Source organism: Ciconia boyciana, chromosome 1 (genome assembly GCF_034638445.1).
Source record: "Ciconia boyciana chromosome 1, ASM3463844v1, whole genome shotgun sequence".
NCBI lineage: Eukaryota > Metazoa > Chordata > Aves > Ciconiiformes > Ciconiidae > Ciconia > Ciconia boyciana.
This window is the reverse complement of record NC_132934.1, coordinates 14,913,928-14,932,559: the sequence shown is the minus strand read 5'-3', so window position 1 is coordinate 14,932,559 and position 18,632 is coordinate 14,913,928. Positions and strand designations below refer to the sequence as shown.

Here is an 18,632-nt window from a genome sequence, read left to right as displayed (position 1 = left end):
GGCAGATGGCGAGGACGTCCCCGGGGCCACCGCGCGTGGGCTCTCCGTCAGCTGGGTGGGAGGTGGGCCAGCAGCGCAGCCTGCACGGACGTTGGGCAGCTGCGTGGTGCCGTCCATGTGGCTCACGCCTCCATGGAGAGAACCTTTCTCTCTGGCACTGAAACGAATCCAGGAGGGAGCCCCTGGACGGTGCCAGTTTTGCACTTCAAAAATGCTGGCAGGTAGGCTCTCCATTCCGATTACATCATGTCACTACCACTCACCCGGGCTGTCTCTGGGCATTGGTCAGGATCCAGCAGCAGCATGGTAGATGCTTTAAGCCCTGGTAGGTTTGCTCCTGTCTCCTCATGCTGTAGTCCCTCTGCCAGCCCTGCTTTGTTAAAAATGTATGTTTTTATGAATTATTCTACTTGCCAGTGTTTCATGTTCAGCTGCTCATTCCCCTTGTGGTCCCCACTCGGTTTGCTCCTCTTCCTGGGATGAAGGGCCTGGGCACACACTCCTGGGAGGCTGAAGCCCCCTCCTAGGGACCTGCCCTCCCCAGGGACTCTCCCACTGGCCTCCCTGAGCTTTGGGGAGGAGCTGCATACACGTGCATGTGTATCATTTTGCAGATGGTAGTGGAACAGGTTTAAGTAAAAATCTCACTTTTCCCCAGCGGTGGGTGCAGGTACAGCAGAGGCAGGGCTGTGGCTGGGGCAGGGACAGGGGCAGAGGGGCAGGGTCTGGGGCAGAGGGGTAGGGGCGAAAGGACAGGGGCTGGGGCAGGTGCACAGGGGCTGGGACAGAGGGAAAAGGACAGACAGACAGGGCAAAAAGGACAGGGGCTGGAGCAGAGGGACAGAGGGATGGGGCAAAAGGATGGATAGAGGGATAGAAGCAGAGAGGGAGCAAGGAGGGAGCAGGGGCAGGGACTCAGGTGTTGGGGCGGGGAGCAGGGACAGGGCCCGGGGCAGTGGCAGTGGCAGGGGCTGGGACCCAGCAGCGGAGACAGGGGCAGAAGCTGGGGCGGGGACGCAGGGGCAGGGGCAGGGGCAAGGCAGGGGCGAGGCAGGGGCAGGGACCCGCAGGCAGACAAAGGGCGGGCAGCAGAGCCCGGCTCGCAGCCCGCGTCCCCGCCGCGGCAGCACCGCGCACCGGCGCGCAGAGCGAGGCGCGGGAGGAGCGGGCGGCGGCGGCGGAGGCGGAGGAGGAGGAGGAGGAGGAGGAGGAGGGACCTTCCCCTCCCTCCCGCCCCGACACCGGGGGAAATAAATTATTCCCAGCCCTCGCACTCCCAGCTCCGTGCCCCGCACCCCGGCAGCGGCAGGCGGGGACGGCGCAGCCTTCGGCGGGCGCGGAGGGGCCGCCCCTGCCCGCGCCGCGCTCCGCTCCGCTCCGCGCCCGCCTCCCCACGAACTCCCGCGGGCCGCGGCGGGGGGCAGCGCCCGCCCCGTCCCGTCCCGCCCCGTCCCGTGCGGAGCGGAGCGGCGCGGCGGCCCCGCCGTGCCCTGGATGCCCCAGCGGCGCCGGCGGCAGCAGCATGGAGCGGCGGCGGGGCGTCCCCGGGGGCTGGCCCTGCCTGCTGGCCGCCCTGGGTGCCCTGCTGGCGGCGGGCCGGGCGGCCGCCCCCCGCGCCCGCTTCTCGCCCTTCTTCTTCCTCTGCACCCACCACGGCGAGCTGGAGGGCGACGGCGAGCAGGGAGAGGTGCTCATCGCCCTCCACATCGCGGGCAGCCCCGCCGCCTACGTGCCCGGCCAGGAGTACCACGGTAGGTGGCGGCGCCCGCCGTGCTCGGCGCTGCGCGTCCCCCGGCGGCGGACGGGCGGGCGGGCGGCCCCGGGGGGTCCCGCACCGCGGAGCGGCGCCCGGGCCCCGCAGCCGCGAAGGCGGGGGCGGGCAGGCGCCCCGGACGGGGAAACGGGCGGCCGTGTGCCGAGCCCCAGGGCAGCTGCCCCGGCGAGGGGCGGCTCGGGGCTCCCCGGCCGTGCGGGACCGGCTTCACCTGCCCCGGGCACAGGGACCGCCGCCCCCGCCCCCGTCGCAGCGCCGCTTCGCCCTGCCCCGGCGCGGCTCCTGCGGGGAAATTCCGAGCCCCCTCTCCTGAACCGGCCCAGGGCCGGAGCCAGAACCTCCTAAGTTGCTGGAAGTCTGTCCCTTTCCCACTTCAGTGGCTTCGGGCCCGGCTTGCACCGAGCGCACCGCCCCTTCCTCGGGGGCCGCGCGGTGCCGCAGCTGGCGGCTGCCCCTCGCGGGTCACCAGACGTGTCCTCGCAAGGACCACGGACCCCGCCGTAGCGCAGCCTTGGCCGGGGCAGCCGCCCTGTTGCTCCCCGCGGAGGGGATGCAGGAGCCGCGGGCGGGAGCGGTGGCTCAGGCACTCACAGGTGGCTTCGGAGGTGGAAGGTCGTGCCCAGAAGTAATAAACCACCCGCTTTTTGTGAACGCCCAGGCCGAGGAGAAGGAAGCAGAGCAGGCCAAGTTGTTCACGCAGGTAGGGTCTTGCGTGATGCACCGGCTGCACCGGGGTGCAGCCCAGGGCTGGCTGCGGCCTCGCAGGCAGGTACGCCGCTGCCTGCTGTGGAAAACTGCTTTCGGCTGCAGAGTGCCCCTGTAAACCAGCAACGTGTGCTGTTCAACAGCCTGGTCACCACCTCTCTGGACAGAAAACTTCCATGTGTGGAACATGTTTTAATTCGTACCCGTGGAAGACCGCTCAAAGGTACATCCACTAATCCTTCTTCTCTCTTTGTGTCTGCCTGAGGTTTTGCAGTGCTACCTAATAACAGCTAATTCTGCAGTCAACATTAAAAAGTCAGGAAAATTAAAAATAAATACTTATTTAAAACACCTTGCTCAGAAACAGGTACTGTGTAATGGTCCCTGGCTAAAGTTGGAGTTAAACTTCAGACTTCGATATATTCCAGCTCAGAATTTAAGTTTTAGGTAAACCACAGAACCGTTGAGTCATGTGAATATTCTGATTGCATTTTTAATTGTAAAGACAGAAAAAACAAACACATCAAATATTCATTTTCACAATATCTAAGGGGCCCTGAAGTTTTTGTCTATGTATAACCTTTAACAATATAGTTTTACCAAATTCATATGAAACTTTTGTTTTTAAAATATTGGTGTCCTTTTTAACAAACCACGCATGTAAATTATATGGCTTCACCAGATGAATTTTTTCCTTAGAGCCCCGTGTCTTCCGTCCCGTAATACACGCTCAGATCAGTTAAATTGCACTCAACCTGCTGAGCCACAAATCTGCAGAGGGAAAAAGAAGCTGGAATTTCCATCGTACACAATTTTAAATGCTGGATTTTAAAAAATATGGTTCAGACACGTAAATAACAGGATCGGCCCCTTTCCTCGCTGCTGCCGTGTTTTCCAGCCTGCAGCCGGTGTTTAAGCCCCGTTGCTGGTCCGGGGAGAGGGGTTTGTGGCGGGCAGGGCTGCGGGCAGGGCTGCGGGCAGGGCTGCGGGCAGGGCTGCGGGCAGGGCTGCGGGCAGGGCGGCCCGGCTGCCTCGGCCCTGCAGGGTGAGGAGCAGGGATGTGTGTGTTTCTCCGGGGATGCTCTTCTGCCTCTCGCCCTCTAAAAATGGCTTGTGGCTTTTAAAACCCCAGCCTGCAGAGAGACGCCCCAGCTGCGCGCCAGAGCTTTCAGGTAGCCAAGGGCGGATTTTCCGTCCCTCTTTTACAGCTGACGGAGCAAAACGCGGCGGCTTTGAATATACCTCTGCGCCTCGGTCTTTTTACCTACCCGCTCTCACGGGCCGCCCGCAGATTTTGCGGAGCCGCTGCCGCCCCTGCGCCCCGGCTGCGCGCCCCTGCCCCGGCCCTGCGCGCCCCCGCGCAGCCGCTGCGCGCTGCGGAGTCGCCCTGCGCTTCTCCCCGCGGCCAGCCCTGCTCGGTGCGCGGCGGCGGCCCGGCGGGCTCGGCAGGGCCCGTCGGTAGGCTGCTGGCGGCTGCATCTTCCCCGGGGGCTCGGTTCGCCCCGCTCCCGTCTGAAATTGGCACCGTGGTTGCGCCTTTCCGCCTGGAAGCGGGCAGCGTCGGCGCGGCTCTGCCCTCCGCGCCATCGCCGGCGGAGGCCAGCATCTGTCCCGGGGGCTGCAGCCAAAGCCTTCCAGGGCATCTTTTAAAGCCGCTGTATTAAGAGAGAATAAACGAACTGGGCGCTTTCAAAGGATCCTACTAATTCGTACGAACACCGATGAAAGCCTGCAGAGTGAACTCGAAAACTGATTTGTTTACATAGTACAAGGTGTAGGTACACCCCGGTGTAAGTCAGCCTCGTATCTTATTTCTCACTTGCAATGGTAATTTTTGTCAATTTTGTGCATTGATTTAACACTTACCTGTGCCAAAACAAGGCCAGAAGCACTGCCTGTTTGCTATGCACAGCGCAGCAGACATCCTTGAGCCAAGCACACTTATTCAGTTAGATATTTTGAAATATCTCATTTGAATATTTTTAAATATAACAATTATCGATGTTAAATATAGCACAAGAAAAAACCCCGAAGTATACAGTCTGAAGAAATAATTTGAAGCAATCTGGGCTTTTATATAGTGCAGTTTAAGTTACTGGAAAATGCCAGTCTGCACCAGTTCAGCATTTATCATTTAAAAATCAAACTTTAAGGGTGGAGTTTTGAGATGCAGTACAGAAGCACAAGACAAAGGGAGATTTGCATATGTGCAATGCAAATTCACCTGCTCAGAGAGCATATTAAAATACACTGCTCCAACTCTTTGCAAGTTCCAGCGAGGCCGTTTTACACTTACCACCCCTTCATTCAACAGGGACAGGTGACAGCTGCATCCACGAGCGTCAGGTTCAAAGAGGAGTGAATTGGATGAAACCAATTCCCAGGGCAGGATGAGAAAAAATTCTTATTAAAAAAAATCAGCCAACAACTTTCTGTTAATTTGTTTAGACATTTCTTTGGGCTCTCAGGGTGGCAGAGCCCAAAGAAATGCACAGCCAGTGGAGCTGTGACGCTGGCTCTCGTCCGGTTGCCCAACTGTCCCCTGCACTGCCCCGCACCCCGGGTGAGGAACGGTGTCTGGTGCAAAAGACACTTGCCTGGGAACCAGGCAAGCACAGGAGCTTCTGCAGGTGGCTTCTCTGACACGCTGGATCCGGCACTTTATTCCCCTGTGCCACTGAATTTCAGAAGTAGAATGAAGGCAATAATATTCCCTACTTTGCATAGTTAAATTAGATACTTTGGGATTTAGCACTTCTCCCCTAACCCTTAAAAATACTCCAGATTTGGCTCTATTCCTGCAATCAGTAAATATTTAAAAATGCATTCACTGATTGAATAGGACCAGACCTACACTGCATATAAATATGCTCTTTTATATACAGGACTGACTTGATAAATTGGTAAACAATTTTATTACCTTTGGCAGACTTTTATTCCTTGAATTAGCTTATTTAAAATTTAATTAAGTCCTTGAGCTGGCAAAGCACTTAAGCACTTGCTCAGATGCGAACTGACAAAGTGTGCACTGGTTTAACGTAGGCACCTGCTCAGCTTCCTTCCCGCCAAGCGGTGGTCGTGTGCTTGGAGAGCTGCATCAGGGCCCACTTGGCTTGCCCGTAGCTTTGCTGTTAGATAGCAATGATCCTGTTTTGTTTTCCTCCTGGGCTTTCCACTGTAATCTGCAGAGCAGAATATAATTTCTTCAGGAAAAAAACCCCCAACAACGGTATATATTGAAATTTTTTATGCAAGTTCTTTTGGGTTTTTTTCCAATCTGTGGTCAATTTTGATTATCCATGTCAACTCGCCTTCAGTGCTGAGAGCATGTACCATCATTTACGGGCAGATAAGTACATTGGAAATGCATAAAGAAAACACAAGTCTAAAGGATAAACTTCACTGAACATTGAGTCTTCACTGCCCTTAATGACAAAGACCTAGAAATGAACAGTCAGATTTGTAATGTTTGAAAAATAGAAACGGATTACCTTTACACCGTATTTTTTCTTATCCCTCAAAACCAGTTTCGCTGTCACTGCAAACAGTGCCTTTTTCCCAAGGTTTCAAATTTAGATCTTTTAGGAACAACTTGGAACTGTTTTCCCATGATTGATGTTAAAACTCATAATTCTGCCCTTAAAATAGTTTTCTTTAATGAGACTTGAGTTTCTATTTCACTCTCCATTGTTCCTTTTTTTTTCCAGAACGGATTAACCTTCAGTCCCCAAATGTTATCAGTTTCCATCAATGACTGTTACTATTCTTAGATATACTGTATATTGTCTGGAACCATTGCTTTGATAGGTTGTAAAAAAAAGTTTTCAACTATTTTAAGTGGTAGTTATGCACTCTTTCAGCACTGATAAAAAGTTGTTTAAAGTCTGGCCAATTCCACCTTTGTATTTAACTGCTGTATTTAAGAAATAAGTGAGGGAGAGGAAGAGAGAAAATAACTGGAGAGTAAGTAGTGATGCTGCTTGAGGTATAAACAGAGTCGCAGAAACTCAGTTATGGATACTTCCTCTAACAGTTATGCCGAAGAGTAGAAAGCTTTTTGTGAGCCAGTAGAAGTAAAGAGTGTGCAGGAGGTGATGTTAATGACGGTGGATTGGTAACAGAAGAGCAGATTTTGTTCCATGTTTTCCAGCATGGGTCTGAGAAGCAGGTCAGCTTCTTGAGTTTTTTGCAGGGTATTCCCTCAAAAACTTCCATCTCACCCACTTACATCCTCCTCTGATCTGGGGATGAATGGAGACTTCCATCATTTTTGTTTTAAATTAAAGAGGTGTGTAGAAATTTTTGCTCATGGGAGCTGGGAGGCCAGTTAGCTCCAGAGATTATTCTATAAATTTAAGGGACACTTAAAAATGTGAGGCTGGGAATAGGTAGCAATGGAGAGGGAGTTATTAAGAATGGAGAAGACCCTTGGTCTTCAAGTCTCTTCTTTCCTCTGAGGTCCCTAGCAATATCTTGCAGCTGCATAAGGGTTTCGTAGCACATCATAAAAATTTCATCTGGGGTCAGCATTTACTATAAATATCCTCATCCACCAAAGCGCCCAGAGTGCACCCTGACTGTGCTCTGCTGCATTTAGGATTTTCTTGCATAAAATGAACTTTGCAAAAGCAAGGCTGATTTCTGAATACTGTGGCTTGTTCTTTAGAAGGTCTGTTTGAATTTGACAGATCTGAGTCTTAGTGCATTTTTGAGTGAATGTGGGTTTCTAAATCTTGATGTTGGCCAACGGATTGTCTCTATTTCTGAAGCTCTTGTCTGGTCCCAGAGTTCATGTGGTGTGTCTTTGCAAATTTTAAAAAGTTGTGCTTTTAAGATCTCTTGACCAGAAACTAATGAAGGATACCAACCTTAAAAGAAAAAGGTAGGCAAGGTCACAGCTGACAGCCTCTTACAAACCATGTTTCCATAGGGAAGATGTTAAATTTTAACAGGTTCAGTTGTCATCACTCTAATATGTGGGCCAAATAAGCAGTCAGCAGATGGCTCAGCCAAAGATGTGGTCAGGCATGGGATTGATGAAAGGAGATAGAAAGTCCACAAAGGCCTAAATGAGCCTTTCTTGCAAATTTGCAGAAGAGATGTAATCTCTGGTTAAATCCTTTCCCCCCCATCAGGGGGCTGGTCCCCCCTGCAAAGGAGACCGGATTGCCCCAAATAACAGAAATCAAAGTCAGCACGGCGTGCTGGCATGACCCACATTTGTCAGGTGACATCTGACTGTAGGACAGAAACGGTATTGTTGATATTATGGGTCTGTGTAGGGCAGACTACACTGGGCTTGTCTGTACACATTAAAAAATGATCTCTGCCTCAGTGAGTTCACCGTCCGAGGCCCAGAGCTCGGTGTGGGGGCTGGCATGTGTGCACAGACCTTTCCCATAGCATGTCACCCAGCATTGAAGTCAAGGAAGAAAAGAAGCCTGTAAATGGTGAAAGGGTGCAAAAATGCTGTTTCAGTGGGAATATTGCACATATTTTCTGCTTTCTGAGTTTCAAGGAGATATTTTTATATGTATAATTTATCTGTGGAATTCATTGCTAAAATCTGTCCATACTAACTGCTTTTAAGTAGAAATTTTTTTAAAAAAGGTATTTTTCTTATAAGCAATTAATAGTTGTAATTAGATATAAATAGATATATATAAAACAAGATATAAACCTTGTACTTCAAGACCTAAGGTGACTAGTAAATGATTTATAAGTAGGTTACTATGCCATGGTGGCATGTAGTACATTTCTCCAATGTTTCCTCATTGATTATTCCACCAAACCCGTGTTGGTTCATTAGGTAGAACACGGCGAGACTGGTAGACTGGCAGCATTTCTCATTTTCCTTATTGTTCCCTCGATCTGGATTTTTGAAGGCCACTGCTTTTGAAATACTTTGAAATACTTTGAAATATTTTGTAGCATTTTATTATGGTACAATACTACAGTATTTGCATATTGACTGGTTGAAGTATGATTTTCAATCTGATAATAGCCGTGGTGATACAGCTGAAATGGATTCAGATGCAACCTTTATTTGGTTTGTGTGTCTCATGCCCTACAGCTGTGGTTTAGATTTGTCATGAGTGTTTGCTGCATGGAGAGGGAAGGAAACAGCACTGTCTTACCTCTGAGAATAAGCAACCTTTCATACTGGCCCTTGTTATGAGAATTGCAATAGTCTCTGATGAAAGGTTCAGTCTTTTTAACATACTTCCTTTCTTTGTGTTAACATTTCCTGCCTTTTCATTGGGCATGAAAGGTGCACAGAGTGCAAATGTGCGTCTGGAATATTTGTGTAATTCCCACTTTTTTTTCCCCCAGTTGTGACTAGCCTCTGGAATAAACATAGGACAAACTCTGACGGTGCAACTTTTAGCATCTGTCAAAGCCCAAGAACAGATTGCTTGTGGAAAAGACCTTCCCAGTTTGTCAGACGATGCCTTCTTGTTAGGCGGGTGGTCTTCCTCCATTCCCCCTCCCCTCAGGTCAGTCCTGGAAAATGAAGGTCATAGCGTGTGTCACGCAGTTCGCGTGGCGCAGGCTGGGCTGTGCCAATGGACGGTGGCGTCATGGAAGCAGAGATCCCCCCGGTCCATGCCCGTGGGACCTTCTCCCAGGTCCCCCCTAGTGCTCAGATGCCTCCCACGGGCGACACATTTTTTACTCTTTTCCTAAAGGGAAGAGCAGGGTCATGGAGGTGGGTTTTTTTGAAGACTTTGTTTTGTTTTAATATATCTCTCACTAAGCATTTGCCTTAAATAAGGCAATGTCAGAAGCGTACGTCCTGCTTGGAGAGGGAGAACTGGGGTTTGTGAGGGGTGTTAGGGTTTGTGCCCATTTATTCCACAGTCCAGGACCAGGCATTACTCTGTCCTTCTGCAGCTGGAGAGGTCCTGGCAGGGGCTGGAGATGGCACTCAGTGGCTGGGCACGGGGCCACAGGCTCCCTGCCGTCATCTCCTGCAACCGTCTGGAGCAGCTGATGCCTCCCGGGCACCACAGCATTTCCTGGGCAGCTGGGTTCAGCTTAGCTTCAGGCAGAGGCACCTGTGGGCTCGTTCTTCGTCTCACCAACCGCAGCATCACCTGTGTCACTCCAGACCCCCTTTGGTGTAGTTGTTGGCTATTCACCCTCGTCCAGCTGCTGTCAGCATGGCTTTCTGTTTGGGGAGACTGGTTGGTGTATGTGGTTTTTGCATGCCGGTAGCGGTCTCCATGAGGCTCCTCTCCCTCCAGCCCAGTGGGATCTTTGGTCTTCCTGGGGAATCAGGACATCCCTGACTGCTGCATTGTAGCGTTTCCTCACAACCTGTTGTGGGCAATGCCCGTTACGTCAACATCTCTGTCTAGAAAGCAGGAGGTGTCTAGGGGGATTGGACACGAGTGGCCTGTGAAAGTTGCAGGGGAGCAGGTGAGGAGTTCGGACACTTTCCCAAAGGCTTTTACTGCAAAGCAGAGGCTGTTTTTTGCAGTCTTTGTAAGGTCCCTCTTGCCATATTTTTTCATCCTGGTAACAAAACAGAGGAGGCTGTTGCCTGCTCCTCTCTAGGCACTTTGATATGAATATTGGTTGTGAGAGTTTCACAAGCGTCTCCTCGGGGGGTGAAATCAATGGCGCTTTTCCAGCCCGTGTCTGTTGAAGTTCAACCTGCAAGAGCCCTGAGTGACAGCAGGTGACAAATCCATCTCCCTCCAGGTGCAAGCTTTACCCTACACTACCCTAAGTGTAAAAAAACCCCAAACCTTCTTTTCAGAGTTCTACATTGACCTTCTGCCTAAAATTGTGTGTGCTGCAGGTTTCTCTCCGAACTGTGCAAGTGCTTCAGTGCCATATCCAAGTGCTGCCCCAGTTTCCCATGTCCCAGGGTGACAAACACGACGGGGTGTATCCAGCCCCGCAGCGGGACCGGTGCTCCCCACAGACCCTCTCTGGGGGGATGCCTTGCCCCGCTCCCCAAGAGCGAGGTGGTGTGCCAGCCTGCGGGACAGCCTGTCCCCACCTCCCTGCTGAAGGGCTGGGTGCCAGCAGGGGAGGACGTCAGATGGATGGTGGCCCCGCATGCCTCCAGCCCCATCCCCTCCTCCTCTCTGCCTACTCACAGGACGGAGCAGCTCCAGGGGACAGTTCTAAGTATTTGATTGAGATGCCTAGAGTAAAATTTGATTTAGGTCTGGTGGATGAGAAGTCTTATTAATAAGCCCAGCCTTTCGCATGTAGGGGTTCACTAGGTGTTGGAAATATTTGTGAAGCCATGTGTAAACCTATTGCTGTGTCTCCTCCTGAGGCAGAAGCCTTGGGACATGCAAACATGCAGGGTGGTCACTGGTTTCTCTCTTTGGTTTTGCAAGATACAGCATAGGGGGAACTGGCAGAGCCCTTGCTCTTCTTTAGTCAGAGTGAGCAGATTAATCATCAGAGATGGGGCTGAAGATCTGTGTGTGTTTCCCTGAATGGCATCTACTCACACGCATGCACGACTGTGGCTGCTTGTTTCCCACAGGAGGCAGGCCTGTACACATTGGGCTGAGGGGATCGAGTTATAAACCAGAACCGAGATGAAATGCTAAGAGCTCTTACACCACGCTTAGCAAAATCATGATTGCCTCAGATTAGCCAGTTATTTATTTCTCCCTGTGTCTGCTTGAAGGATAGTTTTGTAAATAAACGGGTATGTCCTGACAGAGCTGAAAGGCAAGAAGAGGGTCTGCCTGCCAACCCCAGCTCCAGCTGTGTCTCCTGCTGTCCAGCTCATTGTTCCTTGCTGCCATGGGTGGTTGGACACTGGCACTCCATCCTTTGTCCCCCTCCAGAGCCTGGCTGTTGTGTGGCTGTACACAGAGTGGTCCAGCTGGTGAAAAACACACAGCGTAAGGGGCCTCACCATTTCCCTCTTTCCATCCCCCCGATCCCATTTTTGAGAGTGCAGTTAGATGATCAAAAGTTGGCAAAGAAGCAAAACCCGAGTTCATAGAGGGAAACCCATCAAGCAAGCTCCCTTTCATGCACAGGAGTGCATCTGGGAGCAAATGCTGTTTTCCCCCCCTCATCCTGCCGCGTTGCATCCACAGGTGGTTCCTGGCCTGCCCCAGCTTGGGTTTGAAGGGATTTGTGTGCTGGTTGTCCATGGGTAGCGTATGTAGGATTCTCCCTGGGAACTTATGGGGAGACCGTGAAAGTTCACGTCTGTCCATGTGCTGTGCACGTCACAGCGGAGAGGAGGGAAGGAAAAGGGAAAAGAGAGAGGACACAACACTTGCTGGCCAGAAGACTTAGAGAAATATGGGAATATTCTTCTCTCTGTGGCTGAGAGGTACTTCGTGGTGACAGCATTCAACCCATCTGGTAGAATATTCATAAATGAGTTAGCAAGGACACAGAAAATAGTTTTCCTGTGTACGTTGCCCATGCTTTTGCAGAGGAATACTTCATGGCAGAGCTGGGTCTGCCCATGCAGGTCCTGCAATGGGGGAGCTCTTCCTGCACTAGAAATGAAAGCAATGAGTAGGTGATCGGCCTTTTTAACATCTGAAAACAGCAGCATGACCCTCTGTGGCCTCTCTTCGTGTCAGGCCCTGGGATGTGAGAAGTCATTCATCACGTCATGGGGCTTGGCAAGGTCTCTGCCGTTTGCCTTCCACTTTTCCCACTGCTTCCCAGGACAATACAATAGATAGGAAAGAACAAGAAATATAGATAATATTTATCTTTCTGGCTAAATAAGCTATGGTTTCCAGGCCACAATAACCTTCCAGTGTTCCTATCTCACAGCGGAAATGCACCGCTAGAAAAAAACAACCCTCCTTCCAGAATTAGACAACTTCATCTGGACACTGGATGAAATTATTATCGATACCAAAAACTGCAGAGAGAAACAAAACAGCACAAGTGGCCAAGGCAAAGATCCTGGTTTAACAAGTGCTGCCCAGCCTTGCATTGCAGCAGTTTGTGGGGATACCAGGTATCGAAATTAAAGAGTCAGTACTATAAAGTGCTGTGAAAATAAACTTTCTAGTACATTTGAAAGAAGGGATCTCTGGCTAAACTCTAGCGTTAAACATTTTTGTAGAGCCGTTCTTCTGACTCTGGCCCCAAAAGTCTGTAGCCTTCAGAACCTCATTCTGGTTAGTACCAAGATCAAAACCCTCTGGCAAATATTGTTATGCTTTCCAATTATTATAGTTGATTTGCTGATGACTAATAACCTGTCAGATAGGTTTTCAAGTTGATAGTATTCTTGCATGAGACACAAGGCTTTATATTTGATTCAGCTGGAATTGCCATGTTTGTAGTGAATTCATTTAAACTCTGGTTTTACGAAGGATAAAAACTGATAATGTATTTGAGTAGAATTTGGTAAATGTTTTAACGGAAAATGGGGGGAAGTGAAGCATTTGAAATGTTACTGATATTTTCAAAGCAAAGTTTTGATTTTTGTTTTGGAAAAGTATCTTAATTGTGAAACTGTGAAAAAAAAAGAAGCTATCTGCATAATCAGAAAATGAAATGAGACTTTTCTGCTTGAACAAAATTCTTTATCTAATTTTTTTGGGTTCATTGAAGATTTTCATATTGACCTAACTGATATTTTAATTTATTTTTTTGTGCTAAACCCCTCAGTACTTCTCCTTTTATGTTAACCCAAGCTGATCTCTTTTTTCTTTCTTTTTCTTTTCATTTTGGTCACTGAACCAAAAATCGAACAGTTCTACTTCTGACAAGTTGACCATTTAATTTCCGGCCACTGAACAGATCTGATTCAGACAAGTAACCCTCACCACTCTCCTCACGTTTGTTCCCAAAATAAATTACAGAATAATAATTCGCTCTTTAAGGCACCAAAGTGCAGTTAGCAATACTGACATTTCCAAGGTAACAAACTCATGTTTTCTATAATGATACCTGTGGTTGCTATGTGGCTTCTGATATATACGTTGACCATATTTTCCTTTACATCTAGTCATTGTTCAGTTTTCATTTTCAGCAGAAATCTTTTCCCTGATTCAGTGTTCAGTAAAAAAGGCTTAGAGGAGATCTGTCACTTGGCTCTTTCTGGATGTCTACAGTTAAAGGATATTCCTGCTTCCAAACTTGAAAACCTGTTGTAGTGCATCTATAGAATTGGCATTCATTTAACTAGACAAATAGGCCTTCAGCCTCTAAAATTGTCTTTTTTCCAAGGAATAATATTTACAGGGCTGTCCACCTCAAATAGAAATGAACTCCTCAGAGCAGTTGTGGAAACTGGCTTTGAGAGATGCAGGTTTATTTCATTCAGGGAAATGATCCCTTATGTTCTTCATTGCCGTGCCTTTCCTTCAACATATAGTTAATACAGAGTGAAAATTATGGAGTTACAGTGGAGCTGTGGTGTTTGCAGAATTTGCCTCAACCAGCGGAGATGAAAAGGTGCGGGTTTGGCTGGGGCTGGCAGCACCGGTCCCTCCCCAGCCTCAGGCAGCCTGGATTACTCCAGTGAGCATCTGTGGACCTTTTCACTCAAAGAGATGTAAGTTTTGTTTCATCAAGTGGTAGCAGATGTTAGGGAGCTTTCATGCCATTCATCACCGAGGGAAAGCCAATGCGATGGCATCTGGCTGTTTTCTTAGTACAAATTGTTTTTTTAAACTCTAAACTGTCTTTGAGCAGAGGTGCTGGTGTATTACGCACTGGCTACTCTTCTTCTGGGCCCTTGCCCAAAACCCTAATATCCCACTCCCCCCAAGTGCCTTTTTCCCAATTAGTGAGATTACATTAGAGAGCAAATTCTCCTGCTATTTTCAACATTTTCCGTTCGAGAAAACACATTGTAAAATTAATTGCAGTACAGTATTTCTTCCGACTGCACATCACCAACTGCTAAGAAACACTACTGAGTGACTTGCACTGTAACTATTAACCTTTCGTTCCACATTTACAAAGCCTGCACTTGTTGCAGTTACCAAGTATTCTCTACATGCAAACAGTCAGAAACAGGGAACCTTTTTTTTCTAATTGACGTATTTTCTCTAGAGCATGTAGATTTTTTATGAGGTGCAGAACTCATACAGACACTAGTAAGCATAGTACCTCAAATCTTTAGACTGGCCAAATCATTGACAAACAAAAATTGCATGTTCTGTCTGACACTTTGGAGCGCTCCAGTTTTTAACGCTCCAGGGCGGAGGAGAACTGTGGTCCCCGTGCAAGAGGATCAGTGCCAGCAAAGCCCATAGCTCCTTGATGCATCGTGTAATATGAGAGATGAGACAAGAGCTTTGGGCAGCAGGACAAGCTTTAACTCTACTCTCCTCTTGAAAATTTTACTGATCTGCTCCTCGAGCCAAACATCTGGATGGCAGTTTCCGTCCCTCTTGGGGCAGTGCTGCATTGGGGCATGCCTGACCCTGGCGTCCAGGTGCAGAAAGGTGAGGCAGAAGGGATGACCATGCGTGAGGGAACAGTCAGATTTTCAATTTACCAGATTATTCCCCTCTTCTCTCCTTTTTCAAAGAGCTGGGCTCATTTCTCAGGGAGCATAGCTGGATTGACAGCTTTCGTCTAGTAACTCCCCCCAAAACTGCTAGGCAGATGTATCAGTAGGAAAAAAATGCCCTGGTTAAACGATCTGGATGACGTTCCAGCTGCGTGCCAGTTCAGTTCTCATCTCTTCAGCTGAATTTAACATGTGTTTATTATGTTTAGCATGCAGAGTGGTTGTAATGAATTTGAATTAGAGGGGAATCATCTTCTTTGTGCTTTTTTTATGTTAAGAACACTGTACTCTGGTATAAAGAGAGATTGATGCCTTTGTAATTAGCTATACAAGAATTTGATGGCCTTTTTAGTTTTGGGTTTTACTTGTATAGGTATTTACCATTGAGGCAAACCACAAATGAATGATAATAACACATCGCATTTCCTCTATTCCTCTTGAACAATTTGGAAATGTTTAGATATAACGGAAGTATAATAATAAATTTCTTTTAGTTATACATTGAAGAGCATATTCCATGATATCCTTTGTTACATACCTGGCTGTTTTGTTGCTTCTTGAGGTTTTCTGTTGCAGGCAATCAGATTGCCTCTGGGATAAATAGTTACACATGTTGGGTGGCTAATCATTTAATGTGCTCTTCAGAATCAGAAGAGGTACAACAAGGAAATGTATGTGAGTGGGGTGGCGGAGAACTCAATATATATTTCAGGATCCTGGGTATTTAGCAGCTATTTATTATGCTTACTGTCTGTGTCATGGCAGGCCTAATGTAATTCCTACCGTATGCCAAAAGATAGCCCAACTGCCTGGTGTCTTGAAAATCCCCTTTTAATATCTCCCAGGAAGACCACATTTCTGTAGCTTAGATCTGGCTTAGGTTTTGTATTGGCGGGGGCACCTTTTATGTGGTACAAAGCTGGTAATATATTGGGCAGGAATTAGGAATTACTGGGAGATCTCCCAGTTATGCTGAAAGAAAAGAAAGAGTCTTGTGATATGCTTAAATATAAACTTACTTAAATGTACCCAAAGGCTCAGGCTCATTTTTACTTTCCAAGAACACAAAGCTGTGGAAGGATGCAAACATAATTTAAGTTTTTGTGACTTGTTCACTGTAGGAGTACCTTTTGTTGAATTTGTAGCCTGCAAAATCCTGTGTTATTTAAAAAGCTACAAAGTGGAACATTTCCCTGTGAGAAATGGAGGAAGAAAGAAATGTCTCTCAAACTTAAAGCAGGATTTTTACATATTAACTATAAATATCTTGCAACTGTATGATTTGCTTTTAAATAAAATAAAGCTGCTTGCTGTCTCTGCAGAAATGAATTGGGGAAAGGGATTTATCCAGGGTAATTCAGTCAGATGAATGGAGAGATATGTCCATCACCACTAACATGACGGTTATTCCTTCTAAATATAAACTGATAATATTATATATTAGAGGCTTGATTATACCGTTAAGAAGATTAGTACATTTAAACAGAAAATAAAAGCTTATGTGCCCTAAATGTGAAACTAAAAGGAGAGACTTTTATATATGGCAGTATCACAACATTCAGTACTTTTGAACAAGGTATTTTCCCCATGAAAATAATCACTGCATGCTGCCTCTGGGAATAGGTGGGCTGCCTTAAATCTAATCTCTTTCAAAGTGATAATTTAAACATATGCAGGTATTAATCTTGGCATATTTGGGTGTGGTTATTGGAGTAGGCATAATGATTGCATGCAATCATGTCCACAAGGGCAGTTTTCTGGCTCATCCATTTTCTGTAACTGTTTGGGCCATCTTTTAATTGCAGAAACTGTGGCACATCTATAAAAAAACATGACAGGAAAAAATGGTTGATGATGGCTCTGTGATATTTCTGTGAATAAGATCTATGAATTTGAAATATTTAACGCATATTAAAGATTTCAGTGTCTTTTAATATTGTGCTTGACTTACACAGTACTGTCTCTAAGGACATAGTAGCTGAATCTTTTGATGGTATTGAATTTATGACATTGAATTTAAGACTTTTGTGCTCATGTCATGAAGCTTGTTAGGTAGTGTTTAACATGTCTCCTTTATCGTTTTTATTTTTTTGAAGTTCTTGTTCTTTATATCCTAGTAGTTCTTCTTGGTGAAAGATTTATAGTGAGGATGGGGGAAGACTTGATCCTTTTACAGTTATCTTCCTGATAGATAGCACTCCTTGATTTCCTTTTATGCACCCTCAAATTAGATATTCTGCACCTTAATGACAACACCATCTTACTTACTTTATCTTTTAAGAGTAAAAGCATTACAATTATAAATTAACTTAGAAATATTATAAGATCTTCTGCCTCGAGGCTTGTCTTTGTTTCCAACTCAAGCATTGCTCCCTGGTCGAGTCCTGACCAGAGAAAAAAGCTCCTTAATTGAATCCAGTGAGGTCTGCAGTGTGAAATGGCTGGTCTGTCCCGAGACAGAGCTGGAGCTGGCGTTAACCCACAGCCTTGTTTCCCCTGTGGGCTGGACACGGGCTGACCTACGAGAGCCTGCGGCCGTGCCAGCTGTGCAGGGTACCACGCAGGCACCAAAAGTGCTGTGCAGGTCAAAATTAAATGCTTGCACTTCGGAAGGCAAATCAAGGAGATATGGACACCCAGGTATGTTGAGTGCTGGCTTTTCCACCCGTTGGTTTCTCAGGGCACCATGCAGAGGGGTGCCAGCCCCCCCGAGCCCGTCTGGCCGCAGGTAGTGTGTCTGCCTGCCCGGCACTGACAGCACTTGCTCTGGAAAGGGAGGTCAGGTCTGGCCTGGGCTGAGATGCTCTGGATTTGCCGCCCTGCTTCCCCAACGAGCTGGCTGGTGCCACCGGGAAGGGCTGCTCACCCCCTCCTGTCCTGGGGGACAGGCTGGGGACACAGCCTTGCCTGTCCCTCCTTCGGGGCTGGAAGCTCAATATACAGCCTAGCCCTTCCTGCGGCTGTATATACTTTTTGCTCTACCCATTTAAACTCTTCAAACCCATGTTCTCAAAAATATATATAAAAAATAACTTTGCTAGCTTTTGCATATCAACAAGAGCTGCCATCCTTTAGATGCCTAAAATTCCCTTTACTCCTGCTATTAGGTCCACTGCATAGTAATGTCCATAATATTAAAATGCCCCTGTATGTATTTATTGCTTCGGTTGCTTTGGTGCTATTTTTATTGGTATAGCAAGATGTTGTAGACCAATAAGCTAAATAAATGTTCTTCACATTGCTGTGGTGTGGTTGCCTTTTCTGCATGCTTATGCTTGAAAATAAATATATTTGTCCCCGAAGCAAATTTATGTGAACAGGCTGTTTTCTAAGGCACTCTCAGTATGCTGTCTGTCCTCCTCCCTTTTGAATGTGTTGGTTAACTTCAATCAAACATAACACAGGGATACAGGTCTCAAAGATGCTAGATACCTGAAAGCTTGATGGAAGTTGGTACCCAGCAGAGGGAAAAGACCCAGGGTAATGCCTTCCCCAAAACTGAAGACAGTTGGGTGAGCTCAGCTATTTATTAACCCCAGGAGAACTCATGCAGAGAGGGACCCTGCACATGCCCCAGGCACAGAAACGCCTCGGTAAGACTCTGCTATACCCTACAGACACTGGGGGATTTAGCAATGAGGCACTGATCCCCATCGAAAACAGTTCTTG

General features: G+C 47.7%; 1 protein-coding gene across 1 annotated transcript in view; it reads left to right on the top strand.

Moving 5' to 3' along the window:
* Nucleotides 1–1,522: 1,522 nt before the first annotated feature.
* RELN (reelin) overlaps nt 1,523–18,632 on the top strand; it is a 293,911-nt gene continuing 276,801 nt past the window's right edge. The window contains exon 1 of the mRNA XM_072867100.1: nt 1,523–1,751. Coding sequence (XP_072723201.1) covers nt 1,523–1,751 — 229 coding nt within the window. The remainder of the gene's footprint in view (nt 1,752–18,632) is intronic.